General features: G+C 43.9%; 2 protein-coding genes across 8 annotated transcripts in view; both read right to left on the bottom strand.

The window, feature by feature from the left end:
* Window positions 1-9,804, bottom strand: part of LOC309589624 (sodium- and chloride-dependent GABA transporter 2) — a gene marked incomplete at its 5' end in the record, with an annotated part of 48,235 nt that extends 38,431 nt beyond the window's left edge. For 3 of the 6 annotated variants that reach the window (XM_082309987.1, XM_082309993.1, XM_082309990.1), the window contains one exon: window positions 1,106-1,195. Coding sequence is in view for 2 of the 6 variants with exons in the window: in XM_082309983.1 (XP_082166109.1) it covers window positions 1,106-1,299 (194 nt within the window). Of the gene's footprint in view, window positions 1-1,105; window positions 1,300-9,736 lie in introns of those variants that run through there. The other 3 variants (XM_082309983.1, XM_082309986.1, XM_082309989.1) reach the window with 2 other exon arrangements.
* Window positions 8,997-14,051, bottom strand: part of KDM5A (lysine demethylase 5A) — a 50,515-nt gene continuing 45,460 nt past the window's right edge. The window contains exons 27-28 of one of the 2 annotated variants that reach the window (XM_082309980.1): window positions 13,602-14,012; window positions 8,997-11,388 (exon numbers count right to left, since the gene is read on the bottom strand). In XM_082309980.1, coding sequence (XP_082166106.1) covers window positions 11,176-11,388; window positions 13,602-14,012 — 624 coding nt within the window. In that variant the 3' untranslated portion in view covers window positions 8,997-11,175. The remainder of the gene's footprint in view (window positions 11,389-13,601; window positions 14,013-14,051) is intronic. The other variant, XM_082309981.1, reaches the window with a different exon arrangement.

Genomic DNA, 14,051 nt, shown 5'->3' with positions numbered 1-14,051 from the left:
AGAGTTGAGTAGCAAGCAAAGACTCCCGAGTCTGGAGTCTTCAATCTTTTTAGCATCTCCTTCTGCTTTTCTTCCAACTCCATCAGGTACCACCAGATCCTCAGGGCTCTGCCCTAGTTCCACTTCATCAGCAACTGGGCAGCCTGAAGAAACCCTGGGTAAGCCCCAGGGCAACTGTGGGAACAGAGCCTGAGCACATTTTAGGGAGAGGGCAGGAATCGATGCCCTTCTGAAGACTAGTCGTCGACCTCCTGATGTGAAAATGGATAGTTTGCATCAAGAAAATGAAACTCATCAGTTAGTTCTTGCAGCCAATGAGCTAATTAGAGGACATTTTCAAATCAAGAACCATATGCCAAAGGAAATCATCATTTCAGACTCGTAACGACAGCAGTATTGCTTCGGTGGCCCAGAAGTGAGAAGTACGAGATCAGCAGATTGATTAGATACAGGGTAGATTGTGGGCTAGAGAAGGAGCTGTGTATTGGGACCATTGGGATGATGGTCTTTCCTTATGCTCTGCACACCTTACTCCTCTGAGGTGAAGAGGATGAATCTGAAACAGACTGCCTGCACAAAGAATGAAATCAAAGACATTGATAGGGCTGGGATTTTAGATGCCCCTTCACCCTGTCTGCCTGGAAGAGGGATGTTCGGGCAGGAAAAGGGAAAAGCTTTTCTTAGAGGTGAGACACCGTTGCACCCACTTAACTGATTCTTGCACAGAAAACCCAAAATTTTGTTTTAAACAGGTAAGGTCTGGGCAGTGTTTTCAGAGCATCTGTTCATGCTTATTTACATACTCTAAAAAAAGTGAAAGGATACTTTTAAATTCAAGAGACCTACTGGGCTGTTAACTACTCAGAAAACAAAGTTTCCATTCTGGGAGAAAATCCAATAGATGGTCATTGGCGGGCAGAACGAGAGAAACTTTTAAAAAGTTTCTCAGAAATAAGTTTTCTAAGTAAGAGATAACAAAGTGAAAAACTTCGTCATTTTGAAAAAGGTCAGTAAGAAATAAAACACAGGTTCAGTTTTTCCAGCCTCCAAAAATCAGAAATACAGCAGATTTTCAGAAAGCCCCTGCGTTGCCAGGAGGCCTTACCTCTTGGAAACAGCCCAGGCAGCCCTCATCTCGGCATGAGGCGTGCCCCAGCTGAGCTCCCGGGCCAGCGCAGCGCACAGGGATGCTGTGCTCGGAGAGGCACCACCTGGGAGTCCAGAGCCCTGAAATGCCGCTCGTTCCCAGGCACCCCGCAAGGCTCCGCAGAGCTTCGCTGCGACCCCCACAGAGCCCATCCGCTTCCAGCTGCTGCTCGTCGGAGGCAGCTTGCGTCTCTTGTTTTGCTTCTGTGGTCACCGCCAGCCGTTCTCTAACCTTCCCCTTGGCTGCCCCGCTGAGGTCCCTGCAAGCTAGCGTAGGCAGACACTCAGTGTTGAGTTACCTCTGCGGACAGATTAAAAAGGAGCTCACATACCAAAAACGCGCTCCCTACCACTCATCTGCTGAACTGGTTCAGTGTGCGGTGGGGATTTGAGACATAACATGAGCAAGACCTAGAGCATTTAGACATCTTCCCAGATGGATGGGATTCTGCCTGAAGCAAGCTTCACACCGAGGCTGATCTCCTGTCTACAAGTCATTCCTGTTCTGGTGGTCAGTTGCAACATAACATGGCATTGAGTCTCTTTCTTTCAGTCTTAGACGTTTTTTCCTCAAAAATTTAGGTAAAGAGTCATTTGCGAGTTTTGATAACTTAAGGCAATCTTATTTTTCTGTTGATGAGTGACAGAGATGAAAAAACTAAGCCTCAAATTAGATCTAGCTGATGTCTGAAGAAAGCTAACCCTTCCAGTCAAGAGGAGGAATGGCAGTGGAGCCGGGGCTTAGCGCCTAGGCACTAGGCGCAGAGATATTAGCAAAGCCACGTGCTACATGGAGTAGGGAAGCTTCTTGGCATTGCTTGGGAGCAGCCCCTCCAGAGGGCACAAAAGGGGTGCTGCTGCTCACGTGCTTCACTCTTTGTCACTTTTGAATACCAAATTCCAAGCCACGTTACCCTCTTGCCACCATGAATTCAAATACTGTTGCCCACCTGCAATAAAACGTATGGGGGCTGACCTGACCAAGAGGTCAGAGGGAGAAATACATACAAACACAAGGTATTTCCATCATTAACATTAATTAATTACTTTCCTTTAGCCAGACAGGCTCTTTTGGATAGAAAACACTTCATTCCTGGCCACTGCAAGCTAAGGCAGAGGGTCCGGTACTGCTTGCCAATCATCTGACGAGTGCTGGAAATGTGGTTTCCTTAAGTCAGTCACAGCCCAGATGTGAAGTTTTCATGGCAATCAGCGAAAAAAATGCAAGCATCCATGGTCCAGATGGGGGAAATAATTAAAAATATGGAGCCAATTAAACCTTTAATCTTGGTATTCACCATAACTGGGACCTAGGGGGAAAATGAGACTGGTCATTATTTACCCTACAAGTTTCCTACAGCGGTGTTTGAACTGCGTAGCAGTACCAGCATACACCCTACTGCTAGAACAGAAGCTGTGCATTTACAGAAGAGCAAACCAAAAAACAGCCCTTTTTTATTACAGTCCAAATCTGGTCCTAATGATGCTAACGGACATAGAGGTAGCACTCAGCTCACTGAGGAGGAAAGCCAGGGACTTCAGGAGGGAGCAACTTACTGGAGAGATAAAACCGGGCTTCGTCGGTGCAGCCGCAGTGAGGAACCCAAGCGATGCCCCAACACAGCCCGTTGACAGCGACAGCACAGGTAACAGCTCACAGCCACTGTCAAAAGAAGTCTGAAGGTGCACATGCCCCTGTGCCATTCCCAGGTTCAGCGTGGCGCTGCCTGGAAGGCGGAGCCGCAGAGCCTCTCTGCTTCCAGCAACCGGCTAGTGGAGAAGCTGGAGGATCAGCTAGGGCTGACAGGACAGCAGCAAGGTGCTAACCTGCACGGAGGATGCTCCGGCTTGGAGGTGGGGAACGGCAGCTCTGCACTTCCCGGCAGTGGGGTAAGGAAATACTGAGCTGCAAGTTAGGAAGAGCTCTTGAAAGGCAGTTTGCAGTCTCATAGCTTCTCTGGAAGTAGACAGGCAGCCCTAGAAGGGTGGGAGGTGAGATCTCCCCTGCTGGGAAGGGAAAGCAGCTGGGGAGGAGCAAAAAGAGCCTGCGAAGGGAATTTGTCCTGATTTCCTTTGGCCTCAACTTCCCTGGAGCAGGGATTTCCCACGGTGTACTGGGAAGGCCCGAGGGAAGAAAGCAAAAAGCACATGAAGCAACTGTCGTCTTTGAGATCACCAGAGCTGAGAGAGGAACAGGGACTTGGAACAGCTGTTTCTTAGGACAAAGCAAAGCAAGTTTCTTTTTGCAGAAATCTCTGGTGTTGCTCGTGCAGCAGCAGTCTCTGCACGCTCTGTAAACAAGAGTTAAAAAAAAAAAAAACAACTGTCTGCTTTCTGCTCCAAACAGGAATCTGACCCATCAGCTTCCTAGAATTGCCTTACTCAGCAAGAAAAAAGAAAAAAAAAAACCCAGCCTTTAAGTTGTGACTAGCTTTTCTGTTGCTGTGTACTCTCTTCCATTATTTGTTCAGTTTTGTGTATTCTCCAATTTTCTAACACCCCTAAACCCTGGGGTGTGACCATTCCAAGTGCATTCCTACCAGAAGCCAGGGGAAATCAGTGCTCCAGCCTTCAATTCCCTGTGCACACGTGCACATTCAGGAACAGGGCAGAATCCTTTCAGAGCACTGTACTGCATCCTTATTATCCAATGCATAATCTGTCATCCATTCCCTCCTAACAAACGCAGCTTGCAAAAATTCTGGAGCTATGAAAGGCCATTAAAGCATCATAAACGGCATGGGAAGCACTCTCCTAAACTCCGTAATTCTTCTGAAAACCACTTATAATCCACTTTCTTCTGCACCTACATTCGCTGCAGACACAGCGAGTGGTAGTCCAGGGCTTAGGGCACCAGTGCCGGCCTACGCCAGCTTCCTCCCTGCCTCACAATCGGCAGGCACTCCAGACATGTTGATTACCAGGGAAGCCTGTCCACCCCTCAGGGCAAAGACTCTGGTTTCCCTCTGGCAAGCTACTCCAGAGTCTCCTTTCATACAGCAGTAATTGTGAAAAACCAGTAGCCAGGACTGATCATCTGCCAATCTTGGTTAAAAACTATAGAGAAGGCCGTAGTGTAATGCCCAGCAAGCAAGGAACCCAGCTGTCTTTAAACCTTACCAGTATGGATACAAACCTGGATCACGGTTCACAGCTGCACCAGCAGACCACCACCTGCTAGCAAGAGGTGAAGAGCAGAAGTACCACGCGCTCACCTGGGCATTCATCAGCATTGGGCAGGGCTGCTACCAGATGATTCCACTCCTTTACCAGGTACTCTCAGACACTGATGTGCAGCAATTCTCTCTCCCAGGAACATTTCTAGGCAAAGCTAAGGCATCTATCTCTTGCATAAGAGACTATCAGGAAAGCCGGCAAGGAAATAATGGGATGCAACACTATCAATACACTGATAATGTCTAGATTATGATCTTTACCGTATTTCGCTCTGATAATGCCACTGCAGGGACACACACAAGGCCTGGCTAACTAAATTTCCAGCTGTATAAAGGGAAAAGTTAAACCACTAGCTGACAGAAGTAAACAGAATGTGCTACTCATCTCACATCCCGCTAAAATCTGAGCTATTTCTCAAACTCATCATTTGGATTTGTGTAGGCTCCACTGCTATTAATCATAGAACAGCAGGAGGAAACAGCGTGTTTCTCGGGGGAGCAACGCAGTGTGCCCCTTGCCCGGCACGCGACTCGAGTTGCTGCCACACCGAGCACAGACCGCATCAACCTGGAAACGGGTGCAGCCGTTTGATCTGCTGGCACGTCACCCATCCATTACAAGCAGAAGCCAGGCTGGCTAGTGACATCAACGGTCTCAGGACCTGCGCGTTCAGAGATGGCTGCTCTCCTCGGATATTAATACCCACAGCAGTTCTCTCTGGCATTTGGCTTTAACTGACTTTTTTGGGGGACGGGGGGGTGATAGAGACAGCCAAAAATTGGCCTCTGAAAAGCCTCCAACTGAGACACAATGCCCCATCTAGGATTAAAACCATTCACTGCAGCAGGGCTTTTGTTTCAAAGGCATTCAGAGCATGTCTCCTTACAAATATTCCTGTTTTTCAGTAAATCCTTGCTACTTTCATCGCCTTTACCTTGCAACTTAACATTCATTTGTACCGAGCCATCTCATTACGTAAGGCTCAATGCTCTCAATGTCTTGCTGTGCAGTTTCCAGCTGTCCTACGCATTTATCACCCTCCCAAAGCCAGCGTGGCTAGAATTTCGATAAGGGCTGGATTTATTGCATCTCCCCACTGCCTCGACGCTCCAAGCAGAGCTCCTGTTTGGTTCAGGCAGGCTGACCAAACACATTCCTAGTGACCGCAGCTGGAGAGGATTTGAAGGAGTTCCCTGCTTCTCATTTTCATCGAACTCAATGAAGCCTCACATCTTGCTTTTAGCAGACCACAGTTCTCAACTTCTTACAGGGGCATTAACAGTGATTTCAGGAATGACTTTAAGAAACTTTTTCCACCCTTTTAAAATCTTTCATTTCCAACATACAAAATGACTGCTAACATACAGCAGTTCTTTCAGTCAGTCATTATTTTTAAAGGTATGCAACGTGTGCCTAGAATGACAGCAAGGCACGTCTGCTGAGCAACTGACACATATCTGAATACTTTCTCCTTTACTTTGCTACAACTCTGTGTTGCGCTTAACTGTTATTAGACCACCACAAAATAAAGGTGATAGCTATCCTTGGACAGCTGCCTAGCAAGCAGCCTACTGTTGAATGAACAAGGCTGTAGACTGTTTCATTCCTCCTGGACGATCAGATGCCCCCGTTCGTGCTCATTCGTATTATGCCATTCTTCCAATGTGAAGAACTGTGTACAAAAGGACCTTGCACCAGTAACGCTGACTTCAACCAGACCACCTCGGACTTGCATCTAGATGTATGGGACTGACGTAACTGCTCACTAGCCCACACGGAGTTCAGGTATGGAGCAGCACTTCAAGAAGCTTGGTTCTGCCATTTAGTTTTCCATGCATCTTACAAAGAGCAATTCAAATAGTTTGGGTTTGTTGTTTTTTTTTCTTTGAATCTTATATGCCACAACAACCAACAAAGCCTAGGAAAAATGTCTGTATGGAGGATCACTTTCTTGATGGACTGTGATGAACCCCTCTGCACGTCACGCCCATTCAACGAACAGGAGAAAACGAGGAGGATGCAGGCAACTACAGGGCAGCTAGCCTTGCTCTGGTCCCTGGGAAAATGATGGAACAGACCCTCCTTAAAGCCACATCCAGGCACATGAGGGATAAAGTGGCTGGTAATAGTCACCACTACAGCACTAGCCCAATCTGGTTGCCATCTGTGATGAGTCCTATGGACAGGAGGAGAACAGTGGTTGTTTACCCTGACTTAGAGCAAAAACACACTTAGAAAGTGGATGCAAAACCTACCGTGGCAGTGAAAAACAGGGTGGATGGCTGCGCTCGGACTTTAGTAGTCGAGGATTTGAAACCCAGGAGGTGGCCAGCTGCAAGTGGAGTACCTCAGGGGCTGGTACTGGAGACAATACTCTTTTTACATCTTACCCACCTGAGCGATAGGGTAGAGTGCACCCTCATCAAGTTTGCAGATGACACCAAACTGAATGATGGGGGGAGGATGGGAGCGGGACAACCCAAAACATGGGAGAGGGCTCCCATTCAGTTGGATCTGGACTGGCTGGAGTGATGCACTGATGAAAAATCTGTTAAGTTCATCAGTCCTGCACCTGAGAAATAATAAATCAAGGGACCTGGGGCTAACGGCAGATACATTGAATAGGAGTCAGCAGTGTATCCCTTTGCAGCTATAAATGCCAACCCTGTACCAGGCTGCATGCTAAGACCATGGCCAGCAGGTTAAAGGAAGTTATTTTTCCCCCATATTCAACACTTGTAAGCTGCATCTGGACTAAAATACCCAGTTTTGGGCTCATCGGTACAAAAACAGACTTTGACAAACCTGAAACAAGCCCAGCCGAGGACCACCAAGATCATCAGAAGGCTGCAGCATGTGACACGGCTCAAGGGAGGCTGAGCTGCATTTGTTCAGCTTGGAAATTAAGGCTGCAGGACCCACAGTCTTCAACTACCTAATGGATGGTTATAGAAAATATGGAGCCAGACTCTTCAAGAGGCAACAGGCAAGCTACAGCAAGTGAATATCTGACTGTACATCAGACAAAAGTTTGCATCGAAGATGCTACAAAGCCAGAAGAGGAAGCCAGAGAGGTTGTTGAATGCCCATCTCGGGAAATACTCAAAATGTGACTGGACACAGCTGTGAAAAAATTGACCTACTTTCAAAGTCAGGCCTGCTTTGGTCAGGAGGTTGACCCATATGACCTCCAGAAGTCCCCCCAACCTAAATTACGATCCTAAAAACTGAAAAGATCAATGCAAGCTTCACAGTGTGGCTAACAAAACACACAGACATTTGTTTATCCTGTGCTGTATGACTGTATTCCAAACCCTTAAGATAAAGTTCATAGTATCATCAGTTTTACCTTAAGCCCTCATTACCAAATAGTCCAAGCTGCACAAGCATTCAGGCACAGATGATCTGTTAAAAGCATGAATCCTAAAAGTAATGGAACTGAAGCTCAGGAGTGATGTTTATCTCTATGCAAGTAAAGCTGCCCAATTCCAGGCCCTGTTGTTTTTTTTTTGTGTTTTTTTTTTTTTTTTAAAGAAAAAAAAAAAAAGCTTGAAACCGCATGGTTTGGATAAGATATACAACTCAAGTCCTGGCCATTTTTAGTTCCTCACAACAGCTCAAGTAATTTCTTTGAGCTTTTGTGTCAGACCCGTGAAGAGTAATAACATGAACAGTGACTAGCATCCTTTGTAGAACACAGCATTAAGACATACCTTTCTAGATACACAAGCTTAAGATTTTGTGTATACTGAGATTTTGTGTATACTGAGATTTCGTCCCCAAAGCATGAGAGATTTTTCCGACAGCTGTAGCAGACATGTAAGAAAATTATTTCCTTAGCTTAACTTTGGCTTGCTTCTTTGCACTTGTTTTTATAAACATTCAAAACCCTAAGTTCTGGAAACAATACCACAACTGCAAGTTCAACCACTAACTACATATCACTACAGATTTTCTCAAAAGTTAACATTAATCTAATCATACTACTCAGCAATCCTTTGAGAGAATAATGCACTTAACAAAATACAGCTTAAAATAAATCAACACTCATAATACCACTCCCCTAAACAACCAAACACTAACCCCCTCTAATCAAAATCCCCCACACCCCCAAAAACAACAACCCAACAAACACCCAAACAAAACAATAACAAAGTAATAAAGACCCTCTCCATGAGATAATATGAAAACAGCTATACACTAAACAAAATCCAATACACTAACCACTATACCAACCCCACCCAAACTCTCCCCCTTCAACACATTTCAATGCTGTTACAAGCAGAATGATTGACCATAGCATCGTATAGTTGTTTGTTCCCTTCTCATTGTAACTAGTGCTACTGTTAACATTCTCACCACACCTTCTACCTCAGAAGAAACAGGAACATTCAAGCAATTTACTAAAAGATCACTTTTCCAGTTATGGTAATTACATACTAAACAATGACTTATCGCAACAGAGAATGTAGGAAAGGTTATACCCACCTACCCTAATCCTTCCTACCACATAAACCCCTAACCCCCCCTTACCAATCACCTCCCCCCATACCCATCCTTCCCCTCTATTCACAGAGATACAGAACACTGGACTCTTAAGAATCAACCCTACCACACCACAACCAATACTGTGACAGTCTACCACTCCATATAGAAACATTAAGTAGTCAGTTAAAGCTTGAAGGAAAGTAACATCTGTTTAAACCAGTTTACCAAAACTAAGCGTACATTGAGAAGAAAAAAATGTAACTGAAGGCAAAAAGAGGGTACTTCTAGCTATAGCATAGACTCCTTCATAAATAAGTAAACAAATAATACTCTTAAGTTTGCTACGGTGCCCGTTCAGCCACATGCTTAACCACAGCTTGCTTTTGCTTTTAACACCTTATTAGTCTTTAAGGAGCAGGAATTAGAAGTCTGTGCCCAATTTGCACTCAAAGCTCCCAAGACCCTGTATCTTCTGCCCTCCATCTTATTTCTTTTTCTTTTGCACATCTTCCCTTTCCCAGGTAGCAGGCACAAATAAAACAAACCGATAAAGTTTGTCTACCTGAGCTGAATTTTTTTTTTTTTTTTTGGATGGATAATTCTGCCAGATAAATAAACTTCCAAATATCAGAGAACAAGAGAAGGGACACAGAACAGTCAAGACAGAACACTTTTGTTTTTGTCAATATTTCTTTAAATCCCAATCCAGCTCCTAGTAAGACTGGACACTACTTACAACACTCCTAGAACTGCAGAAGAATGGAAACACAATAGGGAGCGAGTGGAGAGGGGGACAAGACAGCCCAGTGGCTGGCTTCAGACATTCACATACATAAAGCCAGCATCCACTGGAGTCGTTAAGGCCCAGATGCCCCACTAACAGGAACAAACCCAAACACAAAGGTAGCACATGAAATGTATTTACCTATTTAAACACAGGCAGCTGGTCAGGCTAGAATGGGGAAGGTAACTGCTAATTCCTTGTACTACAAGGAAGGAATGGAGTAAAAAAACCCAAGCCCACGGGCAGGTTTTTGCTTTGTGAACCTCTGTCTGTGCTGCTGGTTAACAGTGGTAAGTATAAAAAAATCAAAGAAAAATAATCTATTTATAGAACAAGTCAGTAGTCTGAGACATTTAGAAAAAAGTAAAAACAAGTCCTTCTTTAAAAATGGATTTACTAAAACAACTGTCACCCAGGATGACCCCAAGCCCTCTGGTCCTCTGGCAAAGCCAGGGGCAACTTCAAACAAGAACTGTTGCTGATTGTACACTGGTACACATCCAGCAAAGCCAGCAGGGAGGGGGATTTGCGCTGCGAACAGTATCTGCAGACTGCTTGCTGGTATCGCTTGAGGCCATGCCCGTAGCCTGGTGATACTGGAAATAGTTGTGAGTGAAACTTTTCACAGAAGCACATGTCAGTGTAACCTCTGAGGTAAGTGGGCTGTCTTCTTTCCTTCCCATCCCTGGGTACAGATCACAGAAGCTGGTGCCCTGGGTGCTGTACCTCCTTGCCAGCTCCATCCTGCATGAGACAACTTTAATGTGCAGGAGTGCAGAATTCTAAGCAAAGCCTGGAACAGGAGAGGGCACCCCTGTGGAAAGGGAAGCACTCTGCTTTTCCCAAGCTCTGGTCTAGCTAGACATCTTCATCAATGTTTTCCGGCCTTCCTCAGGACAGGAAGATCAGCTGTTCCCCACTAAGGAAAAAATTTTGCCTAGTGGAGTAGAGTTGGGTTTCTTTTTTGGTAAACAGAACCTTTGCTGATTTCTGAGATCATGAACTCCTCTGCCCTTTAGCTACAAAAGAGAAATTAAAAGAAATTCATCCACTTGCTCCCATCCTTATAGTGTAGTGTTAGCTGCCTGGAGATGGAGGCAACTTAACTCTCCCAAAACACTGCCCTACTCACTGGGTTGGCATGGGGAGGCAAAAGATATCTTCTAAAGTCACCTCCTTAGGGTAACTTGGTAGGCCTAAAAGCTCCAGCCTATGCCCACCAATTCCAGGCCAGCTCCATTGCCAACATGTACTTCTAACACCCTGAAGTGTCTAATCTAACAGCCTCGGGTTTGCTCAGTCTCTAAGAGCAACAGCCACACTCAAAGATGGAAATACTCAAGTCAAAAAACACTGGCTGGAGCTCCTAATCAGGCGGTGTCTGCATAGATGAGTCGGTACCACTGTGCCTTGACGTCCCCATTGTATGAAGGAAGCCAGCTGTAAGGAAGGGACCAACTCTGCTGCAGGTCTGTACATCCTTGGAAGTGAAGCTCAGTGGCTACATTAGCTTCAAACCCTTTCTTTCTGTAGGGTTTCAGTGGTCCATTTCCCAACAAGTTCCAGGCATCGAGTAGTTGCTAACTTGTCTCCTTAAGATCTTCCATTGGTAGTTTGTAGCTCAATAAGAAAGGAGGAGGTGGTGCATGAGCAGGGCTACTTGGTCCCTGCATTGGCTTCTTTGCACAGTTTATACAGATGTAATCCTCATTCTCAGCCATTTCTGGAGAGACACCGACACAAATTTGATGAAACCACTCATCGCAGCCACCGTCACACTGCACCCAGTCTACCTGCAAGAGATCAGATCAGCAGCACATAGCACATTACAAGGAAAGACAGACAGGCATACTTTATATGAAGAAATTATCTTCTATTAAACCCACCTGATATAGCTAGAACACAAAAGCTTTTGGACACAAATTAATGCCCTATAGAGCTTGTTTTAACAAGCTGCTTCAGTTTAATAAAAAAAGAACACTCTTCCAACATACCTTGCACCTCTTGCATCCTTAGACCATCACAATACAAACACACACTACTAATACTGAGGAAGACGACACTTAGCTCTCCTCAAATGAGAGACAGGTATTCTAGAACACATTTAAAATAGAAGCGTGCTCAGGGACAGTTTCTTCAGCATAGATGAGAGCTACAAATACACATCCTAAATTATATGTATCCCTTTAGACTGCATTATCAAATGGTAGCTTTTGCAACTTAAAAATTACAGAAAACAGAAGGCCTTGATTACTGCTTTTGGTTAAAAAAAAAAGCCACATGACATAGCAGCTTTAATACTTTTCTACCAGCTAGATATTGGGTACACAGCTGGCCACTAAATGCCAAAAACTGCACACAAACTGTAACTCCAAAGTGTCAAAACATTTAAGCTAAAATATTTCAAACTTTGATCTGAACTTGCTATAGGATAATTAGGGAAAGGCATAAAAAGTAAATTAAAGCTTAGGAAGGAAAAAAAGATTAATTATTAGATATCTGTAATTCCATGAGTAAAAGTACATGTTCGTTTGAGTCAGTGGGCAGAAACCGAGATTTACAGGGTAAGTAACACAGATTCTTAATTTTAATGGCATGCACTGGTACAGCTATAAAAATTGTTAGTTCTGCTTTCACCTTAGAGGGGAATGTGAAAATGAAAATACATTAGGTTGCCTCTACTGTTGTTCTTCTATCTAAAATGAAGAAACATTACCAGCTCAAGATTTTACTTTAGTTTGTAGGAAAACTATTTCTGAACAAATTTTTTAAAGTGACTACTAATGAACACTAACAGCTGCAGCTTCAGTCATTACATTCCTGTATCTGCCATTTTTTACTTGTATGGCATTCACCTGTTGAAGGTACAACATGTCCAACCTTATGGAAAGACAGTCATTCCATTAAAAGCTTTGATTATACAATCGGGAATTTTACTCAGTTTAATTTATGGAAGTTTGACAAATTTAGTACAACCTTCTTTATAATATGAACTTTAAGGTACTTTCCTCCCTCTTACAATCTCAATTTCTGTAAAAATGTACTAATATAAGCTAATCATAATCTGCGAAGTAAAGAGAACGGTGGAACAAAGACTGTATCTATCATCTTTTGAGCAACTGAGTGTAATTTCTAACCTTGGTCTAAGTTTAAGACATCAAAACTGGTCTTTTAACTGGTCTTTTTAAGTGTTCAAATGAACACTTGAATTCCATGTTTCAATTTTGCAAAACAAGAAATAAAGTTCTTGGTATTTGTATTTGATCCTACTCTCTCTTGTGCAAGCCAGTGCAGTATAGTGTCAATCCCACAGTTATTATCGGGAGTATTTTTTCTCTTCTTTCCAGAAAGCAGAAAAAAACATTCCAAAAAAACCCATTTTTTGATCATCAACTAGTCAGTGTTAAAAGCTGACCATCAGGACAGGCAGTATCATAGAGAGGCAGATCAAGTTTCTTTTGTAATAATCCAATCAAGTCTAAAATCACTGATTATCTCCAACAAGAAAAGTGAAGCACTGCAATCTGTAGATCCCTCAGCCTGCAGCATCACTGTTCACAGACTGTATCCAAGAAATACAGAAAATTTACTTCATTTAGGAACATCGCACATCCCACTTCTGCTCAGAAACACCCTGAAGTCAGGAACATTTCTAACTGAGTCAAAGAATTAATCCTTTGGATCAGACAATGCGTGTTGCACATAGCCAGCAAAAAATCACACAGCTTGAAGAGGTTACGCTTCCCAACCAAGACAGAGTACCTTTTCCCAGATTCTAATTTTCCATCTTCTTCTCCTGTTTTAAAGTACCTAAAGAGAATAAGGAAGTTCTATAGTTTTAGCTACTACATCTGTGTATGTGTACCTACCCAAGTACTACTCAATCCTCTCTCATTTCCAATCACACCACTTCTGTTGCTCATGCTGTTCAACCTTATTATTAAACTGCACTGGGGTTTTTGACTTTGCGTGGAATTGCCTATGGCAGAACTAAGCGACAACTCACTTTGTCCTTGCAGGGCCTCTGGCAGTTTTGTGCAGCACATACAGCGTTCTCATCATCTGACTCTTCTGCTCCTGACCAGTCATACTTAGAAGGAATATCGAGAACCTTCTTCTCCCTTTTTTTCTCTGTGCTCTCCTTTGCTAGCTCCACTTTTGCTACAACTGCTTTCTCTCGCTTCTTCTTCCGCTCCTCTTCCTTAGCCAGTTTCTTTGCCAGCTTGTTCAGCTCCTTTGTCTTATCCATGGTGAGTTTTAGCTTCTTCTTCTTGGGTTTTTCCAGTTTTTTCAGCTCTTTAGATTTTTGCTTCATATCTCCAAAGAACTGCTCTGCTCTCTCCAGCTTTCGTTTCCGCTTCCTCTCAGAAGAGTCTCTCCCTCTCATTTTCAGTGGTTTCTCATCCATGCTGTCATCCTTCATAGAAAGGGTGAAAAGAGATTTTTTTTTCAAACG

This window comes from Platalea leucorodia (genome assembly GCF_965183815.1).
Source record: "Platalea leucorodia genome assembly, chromosome: 4".
Classification (NCBI taxonomy): Eukaryota; Metazoa; Chordata; class Aves; order Pelecaniformes; family Threskiornithidae; genus Platalea; species Platalea leucorodia.
This window is presented reverse-complemented; position numbering and strand designations above follow the sequence as displayed.